Here is a 20,287-nt window from a genome sequence, read left to right as displayed (position 1 = left end):
TGGCCGCTGTGACTCCACACAGAGTCTCTCCGTCCCACCCACCGGCGGAGTGGGTGCGCATGCGCGGGCTGCGCCGGCCGGTGATGGCGGCCCTGAGGCAGAGCGGCTGAGGGGTGGGGGAGTGTCCCGCTGCCATCGGATGGCGCCGCGGAGCGCGGCCATGGGGAGCGTCCGCTGGGCCTTCCCGTGCGCTGCCTGGCGCCCCTGCCGCGAGGAGTGGCTGCTGGCGGCGCGGCTGGTGCAGCCCGAAGAGAAGGACCGCATCGGCCAGTTTGTGTTTGCCCGCGATGCCAAAGCCGCCTTGGTACAGCTGCCGGGGGTGGGCACGGCGAGGGGCGGCTTCCCCTCCTCAGGGCTGGCCGTGTTAGCCCGCGGCGGGACACAGGGCACCGCGTTGGCCGGAGCCCCCGCTTCGTCCCTCCCCGCTGCTGCGGCAGGTGCGGGTGTCGGCGGGGGGCCCGACCCTCCGCGGGGCCGCGGTAGAGGCTGCCGGGGGCCCTGTAGGGCGCGGGCGGCTCCACTGAGGAGCCCCCTCAGTTGCCGTCGTGGCCCCGGGACCGGCCCTTTCCCGTGGGGACGCCGCTGCCTCTCTGCAGATTGAGTATTGCCCAAATTCCTCACTTTTCGTAGGAAAGTATGCAGCCCTGCAAGGGCATGTAAAGTGTTAATTGCAAGCTCTACTTTCACCTTCACTTAGGAGGAAAAATGGACGTTTGCAGTCTGCTGATAGTAGTTATTCTGAAAGACTTCACAAGCTTTATGTCGTGATGTTAAGTTAGGAGGCATCAAGGTACTCTAAGAGACTGTACATGAAGACGATAGTGTAATGTGTGCAAGAATGAAGTTGGTTTACATAATTAATTCAGGTTTTAAATCTCACATAACAATGCGGTAGTAATACAGATGTCTGCTAATTAGTCTATAAGAAGTTACTCATCATTTTTAGCTGTTCAGTATTTCATTAAGCATGTAAGTGACTGAATGGATGTACTGAAAGGAAACCTGTTGAGACAGTTTTACTGTTCAGTGTGATATAAAAAGTATTCATCTGTGCAATAAAGTATCCTAAGTGAATAAGGTAGAGAAGGGATTCTTCTAGGCTGAGGCTGCTTTTCATTGGATCTTGTGTTGTCTGTGTTTTAATAGTGTTAACAAGTGTATTATGTATTTGGGTCTGAACTCTTGATTCAATTTACTTCACACAGGCATTTATATAAGAAATCTAAATAATTTGGCTAAAATATATTTGCAATAATAAGGCTTTTTTATTATTTATTTTTTTTTAAGACAGGTGGTTTTCTAGCAACCATGGGTACTTTGCGCATAGCATAATAATTTTGTATGAATGACTTCCATTTTATTTCATAGGCTGGTCGCCTGCTGATGCGGAAATTAGTTGCAGAAAAGTTGTGCATACCTTGGAATGAAATACACTTGCAGAGGACATCAAAAGGAAAACCTTTCTTGGCAAATAACGTATTCAGTATTCATTCGAGTTACAACTTCAATGTCTCTCATCAAGGAGATTATGCAGTTCTTGCAGCTGAGCCTGAGCTTCAAGTTGGCATTGATATTATGAAGACTAGTTTACCAGGTAATGCATTATGGTGACCCAAATGGATTCTGTAGTATTTAAGTGCAGAACATTTTAATGTTTCACAAAGAACCAGTCTGTGTCCTAGAAATGTAGGGTAATTAGAAGAGAGTGAAGTAATGTATGGTGTATTTGCCTTTTTTTTATTGTGTAATGCAGTCTTGGGTGTTTATTTTGGGTTTTCTGTTATGCTAGGTATAGATATATTTCCAGTTTAGAAAAGCAGAACAATGGAAAAATGTGGTCAGGAATCCTGCTATGATATTGGCAGGACCGATATTTTCAGATATTTTAATTATGGGTTTGCTGTCCAGTAGAAGCTGGGAAAACTTTCCAACTAGCGACTGTGGGATCCATACCCATGAGGACTTTATAGACTGTGAGTGTTACTCCCTTGTCCCATAAATGTGGATGTTATGTGTGTCAACACTAGGCCCAGTAGTGTAGCAAACTGGCATTGGAGATACACTGTGAGTGTGCAGGATGCCTCAGTGAAAGGGGATCATGAGGAGGGAACATTTGAGGTGCCCCTGGTAAAAGACAAAACTTAACAAGCTTTAGTTGTTGGCCTCTGTGTTTGTATGAAATGTTGCGCTAACCTGACTATTAGTGAACTTCAGGACACAAATTATCCATTAGAATTGTAGCAAAGTGTATTTTTAAATACAGTTTTACAAAGATCATCTGGTTCAGAAAAGTTCATAGATGCGTGAGTGGATTAAGGGAGAAATATACTGGGATTTACAATTTACTGGAATTTTAGTTTTTGAGAATCGTTCTCAACTGTTTAACCAGATGTGACAGTAATAGCGGTGTTCTTAGGAAATCTCTTTGCAGTCTTCAATTTGCCCAGCATTTTATGATACAAAATAATTTGTGTATTAAGATAAAGATTCAAATAAACCCTGACTGGATAACTTCTGCTCTGATCGCTTTATACCTTTTTAATTATTATTATGAGTGTACATTTTTGGATTGACATGTTTTAGCTGAGATACACCGAAACTTTACTGCAATCCTTAGTGAAGTTCTCTGTGACTCACTTCTATCTACTGTAAACCCTCACTCTGAAGGTGGTGGTCAGCTCCCTAATTACTAATTTGAAAAATAATTCCTGTTTCAGCAGGTAAATAATGAAAAGCGAAACGTTCAGATATTCTTTGTATTTTAAGCTTTTCATGGTAAATGAGAAATTGAAAGTCATTTATACATGATATATGTGGAGGCAGGGATTTCTTGCATCCTCTGCTGGCATTTTATGCAGCTGGAAATGTAGCTGACATTTTAAAGACCCATTGTCCAGCTGACAAGTCTTATGAAATGTGTTAAACTCTCCTGAAATTAGGAAATAACTGTGAAGAGTAGAGGCTTAACTTTACATGTTGCTTTAGAAGCCTGTATTCGTATTCCATCTCCATTTTTGAATATAATTCATTAAACTGTGTGAGGGAATATAATTTTAGGGTTTTTTCAGTTAATAGAATCTTTTAACTTCAATATTAGCTGTCTTTATTAAAAAAAAATCTCATTTCTACTGCTTCCTTTCTCTTGCATTTTTTTCTTATTTATTCAGTATTCCCTTCTTTTTTCCCCTCATGTTGAATCAATGAAATAGTGGATAACTCAATGTCCATTGATCTATTGCTTATTCTGCAGGCACCGTCAGAACAAATCAAGGTTCTTTCACCTTGCGTGTGAGTGTATTCTTCATTCAGTGTCCCTGATCACTGCTGTCATGAGAGGTGTGGAATCAAAGTTAGGCTGTCAGTATATATTGTCACTTACTCATAGTTATATCACCTTTAGCAGGTTAAATTTAGGAAAAAAATATCTTGAGTTCATCCTATCAATGACGTTTTGGTTGCTATTCTGTTTCTCTCATGTAGCTTTTTGGTTGCCTGTCCCAGGATACACAAATAACAAAGTGAATCTGAAGTTCAGAGTAGGATTTGGTATCAGGGAGTTTAATCTCAGCAGAAATGTAGGAAAAGCTGAACTCAGTTTTTAGTTAAGTAAAAACAGGGGTTATATACAACATTCAGTTTTTAACTTCTTCAGTAGCAGGAGAGTCTTCTGGCAAGGTGTCCTAGAATTGTTGATGGCAGCTGCCAGCACTCAGCAGCTGCATGGATTTAATTTGTGAATGAGCTGGTGAGACTAAATAATGCTTTGAGATCTGATACATGCCTCAGTGTTTTCGGTGGGTATTCTGGAGATGCTTGTGATTCCAAAGAGTAAATGATGGAATTAAATTGGTGCTTTTGTAATAAAGTGATATTGAAAAATTATGTATGCAGATGACCAATCTGAAACAAGTTAGTGACAGATGCAGCCTGCTGGAATTTCCTGACCATGGACTCCTGAGCATGGGTCTTTTATCCATGGCTACTTTATCTGTCTCCCTCTTTTGTCAGAGATCTAGGTGTATGTTAACAGAAAAAGGGGCTATTAGGGCAAGCCACTGTATCTGCTGTCTGAATTCATGGTGGCAGGCTTCATAGTGTATACAGAGGAGTAAAAAATGCATCGTTGCAAAATTTCTGGTTTTCCTTTCAGATATCTGAAGTTCTTCAGATATCTGGAGTTCTGCATAGTCTCTCCTGAAGTAATTTAGCTGTCAACAGCTTGTATACATATTTTATATCTTTTGACAAGGAGAGAAAGGAACTTCAATGCTTGACATTATGCATAGAAATAATTGTCATAAGCGAGTCAGTGCCTGGTTGTGCAATTGTTTTCCATATTATGTAACTTTACATAAATGTCTATGAATTAATTTTAGAAAGGCTCTAGATTTTAAAGAGGTTTTGTTTATGGCCATACAACTTCCTTTTTGTGGAATTATAATTTGTATTTTTTAAAAAGAAACATGATAGTAATAGAAACTTAGTAATTGTATTTGGGAATGTGAGCCAGCAAATAAGCAATATTAAGGACATAATTTTAAGTTATAGTCTCTGTAATATGAAATAAAGCTAGCAGCTTTTTCACCTAAAATTTTTCGAAGAAAGACTTTTGTCTTAGTAAAATTACATGGAACTGGTTTTACTTCTGTGCTATGAATATGTGACTTTGCTAGTATTGTTTTATCTGATAGTTCCACTGTGTGGTGCTCTTGCTCTGCAGTTGCAAAGTACATTATATTTCTGAGAGTGAATCCACTATAAATCTCTTTCTCTGGAATAGCTACAATGACAGAGTTCCCTATGTACAAAGTAGATTACAGTAATTCTGATTTCTTTATTTTTTTTTTCTTTTTCCTTCTTCAAATAGTTGTTTAAATACAAAGTACTTAATCTTGTGATGTTACCCAACAGAACCTTGGTCAGGGTCTTCAGTATTCCAGGTCTTATACTCCTTTATTGTTCAACCAGTGAACAAAGTATGCAATACGAATATACAAGAGAGTATCATGCAGCTGAAAGTTTTGAGAAATAGGATATTAAATTGTGTGTTAGCATATAGCAGGGAGACTTGGTGCACATAAACATTTGATGTCACTTCTTAATGTGTGCTATTTATTTTTTTTTTTACTTACGTGGAATAAAAAGCCGCCTCTTTCCATATTACTTTTACTGTATCATTAAAATCTGAAAAATGAAACAACTGCAAGACATAGCCTTAGAAGGTGAAGGCAGGCCACACAAGAAGCTATTCTTAGCAGTGCAAATAGAGACAGTTCTTCAGAAGTTCCACAGGTATGCAGCAGTTTGTCATGGTTTTTTCCTCTATTCAGATATTGAACTATATAATTAAGTGATGGTAGGAGAGGAAAATGTCGTCTTTAGGTATTTTGTGTTCTTGCTTCTTGTTTTTCAGGCAGGTTGTTGTTGTAGATTTAAATCAGGCTTTTGATTTACTTGTTTTTGAAGGATTACTGAGAATAGTGATTTTTTTCTTCTCTTTAGATCAGTTTAAGATGAACTCTTGAGTCATTTGGGAAAATGCACACTGTACTGTAAATTTGTTAATGAAAGTGATTGTGGACATTATTTGACAAGAGAGGCAATGTGTATAAAATTATTTTAACCCTTTCACAAAATAAATGAGAAGGATTCTCACAGTACTAGTAGCTCCTGTGGAAAAACTCAGCTTGTGGTAATGTATTTGATTTTTAACTTATGGACAAGATTTGCAACAAGTATCAACTTGGTTTGAGTGGTGAGTGGGATGTTGATTTACCAGCGACTTAGACCCTGTAAAGCAGAACATTCTCAGAGATTTAGGAAATAATTATAGCTTAAAAAAATTGCTTTGAGCATTTGAAAAAAGTTGAGATCTGAAGTTCAAGAGCTTTCCTGCTGTGGAATTGAATTTCTTTTCAGTAATGTAATTTTTTAGTTTAGATGGAATTACAAAAGTAAATAAATTAACAGTTCGTTCCTGATCTTTCGTAATCAGTCTGCAATCTTCCATACCTATTGAATTACAGTTACTTTGATCCTGACATCTCCAATCTCAAAGTAATTCCAGAATTAAATACTTGACATGCAATAGAATTAGCTTTTCTCATATTTTGGTTTTATGCTGAGTTTGCTTATTAAAAGATACAAAAGGGTAAATTTTCTGCATGTGAGTTTTGCAGAAAATTAATTTGATCTAAAAATACTTCCCCTAGAAAGAAAATACTTTCTTAGGAAACTAGGCTATTATGTACAAACACCTGATTGATTGAAACTTTTTCTCTGTGGCAATGAAATATAAATAGAACTTAACTAATTTTTCTCTTTTCAATGTCATTATTTCATCATTGAGGTGAGATGATACAAAAGATGATAGAGATTTTCAACTCAGATGTCACACGTGGACCAGAGTATCTAAGTCCCACATGAAGAAGCTAAATCCCATACCTCAGTCTAGCTAGTAGAGGAAAGCTTTGTCTCTCCAGCCAGTTATAAACCTTGCACCATTTTTTTTTTGGTAGTCATAACCTAAACTGAGAGGCACACCTACGTAATAGTTAAGATATTTGATATGTCTTTTATCTAGCAGCTATGTTCAAGTTTTTGAACTTGTAGTGCTTTTTTTAATTGCTGTTTTTCAGCCTTTGCAAAAAGAATATCTTGACCCAGAAAGAAATGCCAGACCAGGTTGTTCCTTGGAGTGCTTTTGTCCTTTTTATGGTGCCTTAACTTTACCTGAAGCAAAGTTCTAATTGGTTTTGGTTTTGTTGTTATATTTCAGTAAATCTCATAGCAACAGTAAGCAGCTAATCTTTTACTACAAGAGATAATTGCCAAATTATTAGCTAATGGTATAGCTATAGATATGTAGATGCACATTTGGGATGAAGACGTTAATAAAGGATTCAGGTTAAATGCCACTTCTAATTGATGAAGGAGGACAGAATTCATAAATATGAAAATGAATCACTTTTAGATGTAGTGTTAAAACAGTTAGCTAATATACTTGTTGAACTAACAAATCATAGTAGTCATATGCCCTTACTGAAGTAAAGAGGGAGGATTTTCTTTGTTGTATTAGAAAATGGGAAGAAACAGCTATCTTAAACATACTCTTAAGGAATACATATATTATATAAAAGTTTCATTCTTGTGCTCTATTCAGCCACATTTCTAACACTCTTTTAACCTGGAATTACATCATGTTTGTAAAAACACTTGCACATTCTGGTAATGGATTAAGCACAAATACTTGATAAAATATGAAAGGAAAATTTGATTTTGTGATTGAATCTCCTCTTTCAGGGGAAATTGTTTCTTTCTAAAGCCTATCTTAGTCCTTTGTGACTGTTTTTTAACAGGAAATCATAAAACCATTTGGTTTAAAATAGAAACCAATAGCAAAATACAGAACTGTAAAAATGAATTTGTGGGAAATAGATGTGTTGAAAATGAGAGATAAATTAACAATTACGAAAGCAAAAAACTTAAACCAGGAGCTTTTAGTAAATATAAGAGGTGGAACAAAGAGAAACTATAAGAGCACTTCTCTGGTTTTGGTTTGGTTCAGTTTTTTGTTGTTGTGTTGTTTTTGTTTTTTTTTTTCCCTGAAGTGTCCTTCTGCACACTGAATTTATAATATCATAATTTATTCCTTAATTAGTCTTTTGTGAAATTAAGTTATACATTCAAAATGAGGGGCTGAAGATAATTTATTTTTGTGGTTTTTTTTGTTTTTTTTTTTTTAAACAAAACTAATATTATTTTTTTTTTCTCAGTCCACATTAATAACAGCTTTGGCTTTCCAAGTTAAGGAAGTCTAGCAGAAAGATGTGACAGGAGGGCCAAGGTAAAGTAATTATTATGTAGGTATTAAGAATTTGATTTTCAAGGAGTTTCTTGCTGGCACTGCCCATTTCGAATAGCTTCAGTTCTGCAGATCTATGTATTTGTTGCAAGAATTGGAAGATAGAAGCTGTCTTTATTCTGTGTTGTCAAAAGCTTATTTGAATGTTATCTGTGCAGGAATTAGTTTAGAGCTCTTACTGGTTTCAAGGTTGAGAGACAATGTTTTAGAGACAGATTTGCAGATTTTTAGACTGACTTATGAAATGGCAGAAACATATCTCAAATATTTAACACCTCCCTTCAGTAACCTTAAAAAAACCAGCTCTACCTGGATTTCCCTGGCTTATTTCCTTTCTAAGAGAAATTCTGATTTTTAACAACGCAAATATTTTTATATTCTTCATGAAAGGTGACAGATTGCAGTTGTCATGTCAGGTTTTCAGGAAAGTTTAGGAGTAGGAGACTTGTGCTGCTTCTTTAAGTAGCTGTTTTCTTAAACCAGGTTGATACTCTAAGTTCGAGGCATTCATGCCTGTTTATGTGCTGTGTTGCATTTTGATGGAAAATCCAATTGTGTAGTGCATTAAAAAATTGTTTCTTGCCCTGTATAGTTTTCCTATCTGTTCATCAGAATTGCTGGGTTTTGTATTAAATATCTAGATCTGTTTCATAGTAAAAAACAATTTAATAAAAACGTAGCAGACACTTGGAGATAGTATCTGCAAGAGTAGATAGAGCTGATGCAGGTGAACGGACCATTTGATTTCATTGGTTTTTCAGTTGTGGACTATGCTCTGCATTTGCTGTTTTGCAATACATGTATCTTCCTCTTGCATCTTTTTTTGTGTCTCTCCCATTGGCTGGATAAAAGACAATCCCTGCAGTGGCTGCTCTGGAGCTCTGCAGAAGTTGATCTTTCAGCTGCTGGCAAAACAAATGGCTTTGCAATGTTTGGGGTTTTTTTTGTTTGTGTGTGGTTTTGTTGGTTGGTTGGTTGTATTTTGGGGTTGTTGGTTGGTTTGGGTGGGTTTTTTTTGTGTTGTTTTTTTTTTTTGTGTGTGTTTTGTTTTTGGTTTCGTTTTTTTCTTAAGCATGTTCATATGTGGTTACTTTCATGATTATATAGGAGAGATTGATTTCCAAATTTTAAACATGAATACTACTTTGATCATCTTGTGCTGTTTCTTGGACTTCATTTTGAAAGGGAAAGGGAGGGAAGAATGATGCAACGAAGATGATTAAGGGAGTGGAGCATCTCCCTTATGAGGAAAGGCTGAGGGAGCTGGGTCTCTTTAGCTTGGAGAAGAGGAGACTGAGGGGAGACCTTAATAATGTTTAGAAATATGAAAAGGGTGAGTGTCATGAGGATGGAGCCAGGCCCTTCTCAGTTACAACCAATGATGGGACAAGGGGTAATGGGTGCAAACTGGAACACAGGAGGTTCCATTTAAATATGAGAAGAAACTTCTTCTCAGTGAGGGTGACAGACACTGGAACAGGCTGCCCAGGGAGGTTGTGGAGTCTCCTTCTCTGGAGACATTCAAAACCCACCTGGACACATTCCTGTTTAACCTCATCTAGGTGTTCCTGCTCCAGCAGGGGGATTGGACTAGACGATCTTTTGAGGTTCCTGGGCTGCCTGTTCCAGTGCTCCGTCACCCTCACTGAGAAGAAGTTTCTTCTCAAATTTAAGTGGAACCTCTTGTGTTCCAACTTGATCCCATTAGCCCTTGTCCTATCATTGTTTGCCATTGAGAAGAGCCTGGCTCCATCCTCATGGCACTCACTTTTTATATACTTATAGACATTAATAAGGTCCCCCCTTAGTCTCCTCTTCTCCAATCTAAAGAGACCCAGCTCCCTCAGCCTTTCTTCATAAGGGAGATGTTCCACTCCTACTACTACTATCTTAGTACTTTTATGGTTTGGCAGCGCACATTAGCGATACCATGTGGATAATGTTGTTTTGTGGTATATCTGATTTAATATGAAGATAGAACTGGGTGTCATCCCCCTTGTCTTGGAAGTTCCATGTGTCTGACAGCAGCACCATATATACATCTATACGTATGCATGTGTATATACATGCAGACCAGTGTATGTGTGTTATGCACTTTTATATACGTATTTATATGTGTGTGTAGATAGATATGCACACACATGTTAAATATATATATATAGGCCCTCTAGTACATTATTTCATAAAATGTTTGAGAGATCTGGTGGCTTGGTAGTACCACTGTAGTGTAAGGCTATAGATGGTCAGGCATGTATATTTTATGTGGGTGCTCTTGCAGTAGCAACATCTGAGGTTTTTGTTATCTTTTTAGAGTGACAAAAGAAGATCTAGCTTCATTAAAACATGTTCTATTCCTAAGTGTCTGTTACTCTTGAAGAGATCTGAGCTTATTTGACTTTTTTTGACCTTTTTTTTTCATCTGTAGTTGCATCCTCAAAACTTGCAACCATAATGGCTTTATAAAAGAAAGTCTCTTTTTATGTTTATTTGTGGTTTTGGGTTTTGTGTTTATTTTTAGTGTGATACATCATAATCTCATGAGTGTTGAAAAGAAATGGAATGATTGCTTTAAATGTTTGATATGTTCTGTAAGGGAAAACTGTTCAAAATGCCATTTTCGTGGGGTAATTTACTTTTTCGCGGAGATACTGTGGCTACCTGGAGCTCTGATAGCTGCGGTCATACAACCTCTTGGAAAGAGCTTAAGCAAGTAAAAGTTATAAATATTGACATAGACCAGTTAAGAAGGAGTTTCTTATTTTATTACTACTCATCATCTTTTTTGCTGTTAATGTTTACATATAAGTAAGTACATTTTGTTAGAAGAATTTGGGGTTCCTCAATCATCTTAGTCATTAAGACCCTGGTTATTTAAAATGCTTTTATTTTCTCTACTCAGGAGCAAGCCAAAACCAGGCACTTGCACCCAGATGTGATTATGTCATTAAGCTCTTCAATGGCAAATATATATTACAGTTGAATATTTGGCATAGAAAGAACATATAAAAGTAAACTGGAGTGTGAACAGAATTTGAGAGGATCTGGCATTTATTTTTATATTTTCAGAAAAAGTGACAAAAAGCGTATATCTGTCTCAGACTTTACACTACTTGTCTGTAAATTGATCAGATGTATACATTTAATAGGTTGTGACTTCAGTTTTGTGGGGGTTTTTTTGGTTTGTTTTTTTTTTTTTGTTTTTTGTTTTTTTTTTTTAAATCCAATCCGTAACTGTCAAACTTCCTATTTCTTCAGTGAGGTTTTGGAGGGAGAGCTATGTAATCCAGTATGATTCTTTACTTTCTTTTGTTTAACACTGACTATCAGGGCAGCTTGCTAAAATATTCATCACTGCTGTTAGACCAGATCACAGTAATATGATTGAAACCTTAGCAGTTTCTCTGATATTGCAGAGACTGAATTATCCTAATTGCAGAGAAAATATTAAACTTTATTAAATTATGTCAGTCTTTTTATGACTTTTCCATTTTTACAATCTGGGAAATGTTGAATAATGGAAAGGAGGCAACCTCAAATTTTCTGACATTTTAAAGTTAATGCTGAGGCATTTAAAGTTCTCTGATGTGTGCCAAGATAAAACATATCACCAGTAGTTACATGACAAGAATGGGTGTTTAACATATTATTATATCACTGGGTGAGCTGCAGGATGGTAGCAGGAAGTGGAGAGGTCACAGAATGCAAATCCAATTTCCAATTCACACCAAAGCAGTGTGAGCTAATAGATTTATAAAACATGCTTTGTTAATTTTCTGTCTGGTTCTTCTGAGTTAGTAATTTATCTAGCTAATTATTTGTCTTGCGTTGTCAGTTTCTAAACAACTGTACAAGGGTTAGTTGGTCTTAATAAACAATTAGGACTTAGGCATCTGTTGCAGAAGAAATGGTTTCTCTGTATCAGTTTACTTTGGTTTCCTTTAGAGGTGGTAAAACATGATCAAATATGGCTTGTGTCCTACACCACAAGGATTGTCAGTCCAAGAGCCCAGGACTCAAACTGTATTCATTCTATACAGTTGCTAGTTTGCAGGATTTATAGTGAGCCTGTGTTTCACATTAGTTAGTACATTTCCCATTGTCACTTTGCCTGTTTGCCACCTGAAAGTAAATTGATATATATTGATTAGATAATAGTTCTTGATAACTGACATGTTCCTTTCATGCAGTTCAAGGCAGTTAAGAATCTGTTCACGTTCTGGGTTTTGGTGTTTGGTGTGTGTGTGATGGTGGTGTTGGGTTTTTTTGTGTTTGTGGTATTTTGTTTTGTTAATTCTTTTTTTCCCAGGGAATTAGTTGATCAAAATGAGCTGGCAGTACTATCTTTTATCAATTTCTGTGGTTTTGGATGTAGACCACAATATAAACTAGTCAGTTTGTATCTGACCAAAATAATTTGAAGACTGTAAAAACTGAAGTGAGGAAAGTCAGTCATCTACTCTTCTCACTGTTTTTGGGAGGGCACGTCATGGTTTTTATAACTTATGGTACAACAGGACAGTTATTGCCTTTAAGTGTACATTGTATTACCAAAGCTGACTTATGATTGACCTGAAGTTTGTAACAGTGCAAACAAAATACCAATATGAAGATTTCTCTGTTAGTCCTATTCACTATTGATAACATATTTTACATGGATCTTAATTCCGATTGTCTTTTATCTTCCTACAAATGGAGCTTGTTTGGCTTTTCTATCAGATAGAAAAATGGGGAAAAAAGAAATATAGTATGTTTTTTTATTTTTCTTCACTCCTACATGTTTTTTAAAGAAATCTTTTATATCCGTTCTGAGGTTTTGCTGTTTTACAGTAAAAACACAAAGCAGATTTTTTGCCTAGTCTTTACAAACAATTAATAAAATGCTCAGTTGTCATTGTAGTGGGAAAGATGACATTATATATTTCAATGTAAATAGTTTATGAGAAAAATCCAAGATGCATACAGATGTATGTGCAGGTTTATTGGTATATAGCATGTTTACTTTCCATGTTTAGTAGTCTTTTCTGGTATAACTCACTATTTCTCAATCTTCCTGAAATTTCTAGGACATTGCTTTCACAGTTGCGTTAATATTACATTTAATTTGTTCTGTGAACTACTCTAGTTTCAAATCTGCATTATGATGCAAGGCTTAAATGTCTGTTGATTAAAGAAAAAATCAATGAAATTATATCTTGGTCGCAAGGATGAGACCTCTGACTTCTGTTGTGAATATCAAACAAATTTAGACACCAATTGGAGGAACTGGTTAGAGCTTTGCTGGATGTATTTTCTGTGTTGGCTGCTGTTCCCTAAGAAGCAAGTTAATGAGTGTTATGGGAAGGAGGCAGAGTTCAACATGTTCTAGGGAAAAAGGACTTTTAAAATTAGGATATTTAATAGCTGAACTATCTTGTCAATTTTGTTCTAATGCAAATTAACATATAGGTTTGTATTTGTTAGGCAATCAGATACTGGGACAAATTGTGGTTGGTTAATTGGATATTATGGAAATAAGCTATAATATGTTTGTCTTGAATTTATTATTTTTCTGTTGACTCTCTTGCTTTTTGGTGAGATGATACAGTGTAAAAACTAAAACTGCTTCTGATATTTAGAGGTTGTCATGCTCTGTAACAAAATTTTTTCAAGTGTGGAGTTTACAGTAGACTAGAAAAATGTTTTCAGAATTTTAGCTAGTATGAACAAAAGCAAAAAGAAAGAATGTGCAATGATTTGTGTGAAGACGAGAAAAAGAGTGAACTATAAAACCTTATACAAATGAAAATGTATTTTCAAATGAGAGAGAAGGGTCAATATAATTCTGGTCAATATTGAAAAGAATTGAAGTTTGTGTCCCATTTCTCTTGAAAAGAAGCTATATAAATTCTGAATGGTGTACTAACAGTAACTTAGGAAATCAAGTGGCATGGGCAAGTAAGAGCTATCTATACAAAGCACTGGAAATAGTTTTAAAGTTTACATTGCCAAGAACTACCACATTCAAAATTTGTAGCTGCTAATTTTTTTAAGGTTTATGGTGATGTTATTTCATTGATGACCGAAGAGATATGCATTTCTGTAAAGAAAAAACCTATCATTGATAGTATAGAAGCCTAATAATAAAAATATTAAATAAGTTTATTTGTTAAGATATTAACAGAGTGTAATTGTGAAAAGAGATATTGTTGGATTTTTGACAGAATACTTACAGTTATCATTACATTCAATTTCAAAGCAAGAAAACTCTGTCACAGGGGAGCTTATTTTCATTAATCCGCTTGACCCAGGCAAGTTTAGTTTCATGGTTAATTGAAAAATCTCATCCCTACCCTCCCACCCCATTGTCACGTTAATAACTTTTGTGCCAGTAGCTCAGTTTTTCTGTCTGCTCAAGTGCACTCTCCCAATTCCCAACAGAATCAAAATCAGCAATTTTCTCATTTCTTTGAAACTGTTTATCTAGGTTTTTCATAGATCTGTGCCTATCACAGCTTTTCTTCTCTTTGAGAAAACCAGCAAATGGTGAGTGGCTGTTCTTTCAAAGAGTTGAAATAGTTGATGGGGATATGTATCTTTTCCCATTAATCATAAGCCATCTCTGAAACAAGCTTCCTGTTTTTCTCTGCTTTCAACTCCACTTATTTTTCAAATCTCATATGAAAACATGTCTTATCTCTCTTATGTATTCCTAAAATCACAAAATTGAATTTATTCTATTTCATTGAACCCCTGGCTAGTTAGATGCTTGACCAATCACATAAATATTGTGCAATTTCCTGATGCTTACCAATTTGAATAAGTAATTTACATACATAAATATTTTTCTTGAAGTGCACACATTGTGTGTTACAGGAATCTCACTTTGCCACTCAGATGGACAAGATTACTGTAAGTATATTGGACTTATTGGAATCAGAACCTACATTCTGGTTCTTCAGAAGCTGTAAATATGAATTACAAGAAGGAATATTTGAAATGCAGTTTTCAGCATTTCAATTTAATTTTTCCACATAGTTGTATCCCCAGCTATTTTTTTTTGGCTCAGTGTTTTAAGTATTTCTTTGAATAACCCTGAACACTGGGAAACGGGTGCTGGATTATATTAGTAAGGGCTCAGGACTGTGTGAACCCAGCTGTGTGGTGTCTGCTCTGGAGCTTGTTTAGTGTATGGGGGTTTAGACGCACAGAGAGATCAGATGTCCAGTTTTCTACAACCTGCATAGGCATATCTTAAATCTTTTTCCTTTACTGCTGCGAGTTAAATAAGAAACAATAGTACAATTACATACGTTTCAGTGAGTGTCTGGCCTTATCATTGTTCATTGAAAACAAAGATAGAATGTATTCCTAGAAGTGTTTGCCTTATGTGTGTGTGTTACAATAAAAGCATTTGTTCCTTTAGAGAATCTGTTTTTTGATTATTTTTTTTTAATACTGACAGTTCATTTTTATCGTGATTCTCTAGTTTATAGATCTTTTTTTGAGAATTTTCTTACTATTTGCTCTTAGAAAAGTACTAAAGTTTACATGCATGAAGGATTTTAGAGCATTTATGTACTAGAATTCCAACTACATGCACACTGCAGCCAAATTTTTCATATCGTAGAGAAGAAGAAACCACAGCATAGTAAAGTGCAGATACTAAGTTCACATCTTTAGTTATTTAACAAAGGTCTGACTGTGAAGCCAAAACCTGAGTATAAGGATGTTTATCATGTTCACAGAATCACAGAACCAAGGACTGGAAGGGACCTCAAAAGATCATCTAGTCCAGTCCTCCTGCCAGAGCAGGAACACCTAGGTGAGGTTACACAGGAATGTGCCCAGGAGGGCTTTGAATGTCTCTAGAGGAGGAGACTCCACAGCCTCCCTGGGCAGCCTGTTCCAGTGTCTGTCACCCTCACCATGAAGAAGTTTCTTCTCATATTTGAGTGGAACCTACTGTGTTCCAGTTTCTACCCATTGCCCCTTGTCCTATCATTAGTTTTCACCGAGAAGAGCCTGGCTCCATCCTCCTGACACTCACTCTTTACATATTTATAAACATGAATGAGGTCACCCCTCAGTCTCCTCCAAGCTAAAGAAATTCAGCCTTTCCTCATATGGGAGATGCTCCACTCCCTTAATGATCTTTGTTGCTCTGCGCTGGACTCTCTCCAGCAGTTCTCTGTCCTTCTGGAACTGTTATGTCATTTTTGTGGTGAAAACTTTGCAAGTCTTGGGGAAGATCCTCTTAATCTTTGAAAAATGCTTTTAAGAATAATTTAATATGTCTAGTTGATAGCCCTTATAAAGACATCTTTCTCTTGCCTTTATTTCCTGACAGAGTTCTAACTTGCATTCCAGTTTCTTTTGTATTCTGTTGTGTGGTCTTTTATTTTTCTTGTAGAAAATATTGTGGCTTCATGAAGATGGTGACACTATTGAGATGCTTTGTTCTCTTAAATTTTTACAGAAAAGGCTTTGAGATTACCAAAAATGTTTAGCACTTTTTCTAAACTTCTCTGAGAGAAATATATAGGCAATAAACACAGAGGAAAATACTCTAGACGGTCTTAGAAAATTACCATCAGAATAGGAAGCTCAGTTGTTCAGTGAAGGACCCAACTGAAAGGTGATTAACTGGTACTTTATCTTGCCTTGGGCCTCAAATGATGAAAAATGCAAAGGAGGCTGAGGGGAGACCTTCTCACTCTATACAGCTACCCAAAAGGGGGTTGTAGCATGGAGGGTGTTCGTCTCTTCTCACGAGTTACAAGTGACAGGATGAAGGGAAACAGCCTCAGGTTACACTAGGAAATGTTGAGATTGGATATTAGAGAAACTTGTTTGAGGAAAGGGTTGTCAGGCTGCTCAGGGAAGTGACTGAGTCACTGTCCCTGGCGGTGTTTAAAAGGCATGTAGGTGTGGCACTTAGGGACATGGTTTAGAGGTGGACTTGGCAGTGTTAGGTTAGCGGTTGGACTCTATTATCTTAAAGGTCTTTTCTGACCTAAGTGATTCTGTGGATGATTATATGTGGACTATATCATGTGTAAGCCAAAATTGTATCCAAGATAATGGTTAGCCCTAAGGTATGCATACTGGAATAATTTGGCATGAAAGCTCTTTGGTGTATTTTTTTGTAAACTAGAACCTGGATTGTTAAATTGAAATGGTCATAGTAGTAAGTTCAGGTGTTTGTATAATTTTTGACAGGTGAAGTTATTTCTGAAACAGCTTGCAAATAGGAGGTAATTTAGAAATGCAGATTTAAAACCAACTGAATAATTGCTGTAGGGGTCTTGTTCCCATTTTTTCAAAGTAAAAGCAAAAAAGGTAGCATCTAAAAGAAAACTTGCTACTGCTTCTAGTTTTGTCCCCTCCTCATCCCCTGGGTCATGGGAGACGTGGGACCATTAAGGGGGGTTTAGTGAAGGATCACCAATGCAATTAGAGGGTTCAGGAGTTTGACCTGTGTAGAAATCTTGATGGAGTTGGGTTTGAGCCTGAAGAGGGGATGTGAGGAGGTCTGTTTGAAAGATAGCTGTAGAGAAGATGTAGGTAGCTGTCTTCAGGAGGATGCACAGGAACAGGGCAAAAGGCAACAGGCTCAGGTTTCTTCAGGAGAAATTCTGTCTGGATTAAAAGAAAAAAAAAATCTTTACTGTAAGAACAATAAAACACTGGAATAACTTGCTCAGAGAAGGGGTGAAAGACTCTGCTTGACAGGGCCTTGAGTAACCTAACATAAGGCTTTGTTTTCAACAGAAGATTGGACCAGATGGTCTCCAGAAGTCCTTTCCAACCTAAATTTTTCCTTCATTCTGTGAATCTATCTTTCTGTGATATTCTAGCAAATAAGGAGAAATGGGCTAGGCAGGCTCTGGTACTGCTAGTGATTTGTGGAGAATAATAGTCCTGTCTCCTCTAATGTGATCCATTCCTCAGAGCAAAGCAACCGTGCTGTGTTAAGAAAGAAATGGGAGAGGGATGGCGGTTTGGAAGAAGGCAATGCCTGAGCTTTTCAGAGGAGGGACATGACAGATGGCTGGAGTGGAGGGAAAAGCACTGTGTAAATTTGAACGGGAGCATTGAGAAGGGTAGATGAACAGTTGAAGAAACCTAGGACAAAAAAAGGGGTAAGTGAGGAGTCAGAAGGTGTTACCATGTGGGTTTGATGTACACTTGGTATACTAAACAGTCAAGTATTGAGTGTATTCACCATGTGTGCTAAGGTTTGGATGATGGGAGGACTGACAATGTGGGAGGCATTATACACCTCCAGGTGCTGAAGGTGGGTAGTGTGGGGAGTCCTGGACAGTCTTCTCTGGTAGGATGAGTAGCTCAGGGTCACTGAAAAAAGGAGAACTCTCTGAAAGTAATGGAGGAGAAAGGGTACACAGGGACAGTCTTGAATTTTTTTTGTAGTTTGAACCACCTGAAGAGGCTGGTACCTTACCACTGTTGTCTTAAATATCTGGGAGAAGAAGAGAAATAATTAAGTGGATTGTTTGGAGCAGGTGTTAGCACAGTTATTTGATCATAAAATGGATCACATAAACTCAGAGAGATGAAAGACAATTACCTTTCTCCAAGTCAAACAAATTTATTTTTTGTTATTTTTCATTGTTACAGGGAAGTAGATGTATGTTTCATTTGCCTTGGTAATCCATCAAAACATACTTGATATTGTGGTGGTTGTTTGTTGTTTTTTAATTATTATTTTCAGTATCATAATTTTCTACAGAAGTAACTAATTCTGTCTGTAGATTGTTCTGTATCATTCCATTAGCTGACTACTGCAACTGTCAAAAAAGCTTCTGTCTTAAGAGATTTTCTTCACTTGAGTCTATAAATGAAGTTGAGGGCATCTCTGAAATGTCACTGCCATGTCTTGTGTGATGTGTACAGTATGTCAGGTTATGCTTTGCAATATGATCAGAAAATTGTCAGAAAACCTGAACGTGTGCTTAAGTCTGATATTACTTAGTTCAGATCAATTATTACTGCTGTCAATACCTGTTATTATACAGGAAAACCACTTTGTATCTTTGGTTTAACATAGGGAACACTAGTGTGGAGAAAGGCAGTTCTTTGCCTGTAGTCCCTCATAGAATCAGTGGCAGAGCTGCAGTTAGGATCTGCATCTTTGTTAAGCAATTATTTAGTGATGGGTTTTTTAAAAGTAGTGTGGTATTGGGAGAGAAGACTGTGATTTGGATTAAATATGAGGGGTTTTTGGTGTTTGCTTTTTTTTTTTTTTTAAATAAGAACATTGCATAACCAAAAAAATTTGTCTCAATATGTGGAATTATCTCAATCCAGGATTTTACTATCCCTACTAAAGAAAATATATTGCTTTCTGCCATTGTCTGTTTAGCCAGCTGTAAGCCCTATTGGACAGATTGCATGGTATGCTGATTAATGATCTAGGCAGTGGGTGATTAGCCAAGTGTGCAATGAGATTCAGAGCTTCCATTGTACTATAGGAATGTCATTGATCGATATAACCACACAGTCTGTAGTGCCTTCTGCAAAGTAAATTTGGACTAGTGGGGAAAAGTGGTGTAGACCCTGAAGAGCTGCTGCAATGCTACAAAGATGTGCTTATTTTTATAGAAGGCTTAAATTTAATCTAAAGATTTGAAGGTTTGGTTAATTTTTGGTTTTGTGTGTTATTGTTTGAGGTGTTTGTTTGTTTGTTTTCTTGATATCTTTCTTATTGTGATTACAGACATCTCCCTACTTCTGTTTTTCTCGCAGAATAAATCCAAAAAACTTAATATGCATGTGATAAATTTGGGAGATTGTATTTCTACATGTGCTTAAATAGTGTTTTATATCTCAGCCTCCGAGGGCAAGAGGCAGAATAGCCTGATGAATTCTGACAACCAGCCTGCTGTTTTATAAAATGTTACTGGATCAAGCTCTCAGATGTCAAAGACTGTATATGCTACTTTTGTAGCTGAATATAATTTTTTTAATATAAAATCACCTCTGATTAAATACTTTTTGGGAATGCTGAAAATATGCAATATGTTTATCTGAAAATATATAATACATTTGCCTTTCATTTCACATTTTTAGTGTGGTAATTCTGCTATAGGAATGAGTTTTTTCATACTGTGTCCTGAATAGTCATCAGCATTGCTGCTTTGAGGCTATATAAATTCAGATTATATAGCAGATTTGGTTCATAATTTTTTTTCTCTCCTTTTTTTTTTTTTTTTTCTAGAGCAATAACATGAGGTAACTCAATTGCTTATTATTACTGCTATGTTAAAATTTCTGTAAATATCTCTAATTTATAGGTAGTGGCTCAATTCCAAATTTCTTTCGCATCATGAAGCGGCAGTTTACTGAAACAGAGTGGGATGTAATCAGGTCTATGAGTAATGAATGGATGCAGCTGGATATGTTTCATCGGCATTGGGTAATACT

At 36.7% G+C, this 20,287-nt stretch overlaps 1 protein-coding gene across 2 annotated transcripts in view; it reads left to right on the top strand.

The window, feature by feature from the left end:
* The first annotated feature begins 72 nt into the window (after positions 1-72).
* Positions 73-20,287, top strand: part of AASDHPPT (aminoadipate-semialdehyde dehydrogenase-phosphopantetheinyl transferase) — a 33,672-nt gene continuing 13,457 nt past the window's right edge. For both annotated transcript variants that reach the window (XR_014185386.1, XM_082065265.1), the window contains exons 1-3: positions 73-304; positions 1,369-1,594; positions 20,158-20,279. Coding sequence is in view for 1 of the 2 variants with exons in the window: in XM_082065265.1 (XP_081921391.1) it covers positions 140-304; positions 1,369-1,594; positions 20,158-20,279 (513 nt within the window). In the remaining variant the exon portion in view is untranslated. The remainder of the gene's footprint in view (positions 305-1,368; positions 1,595-20,157; positions 20,280-20,287) is intronic.

Source organism: Streptopelia decaocto (genome assembly GCF_964273445.1).
Source record: "Streptopelia decaocto genome assembly, chromosome: 1".
NCBI classification, from domain to species: Eukaryota; Metazoa; Chordata; class Aves; order Columbiformes; family Columbidae; genus Streptopelia; species Streptopelia decaocto.
The sequence above is the reverse complement of the archived record's forward strand: the minus strand, read 5'-3'. Positions and strand labels throughout refer to the sequence as shown.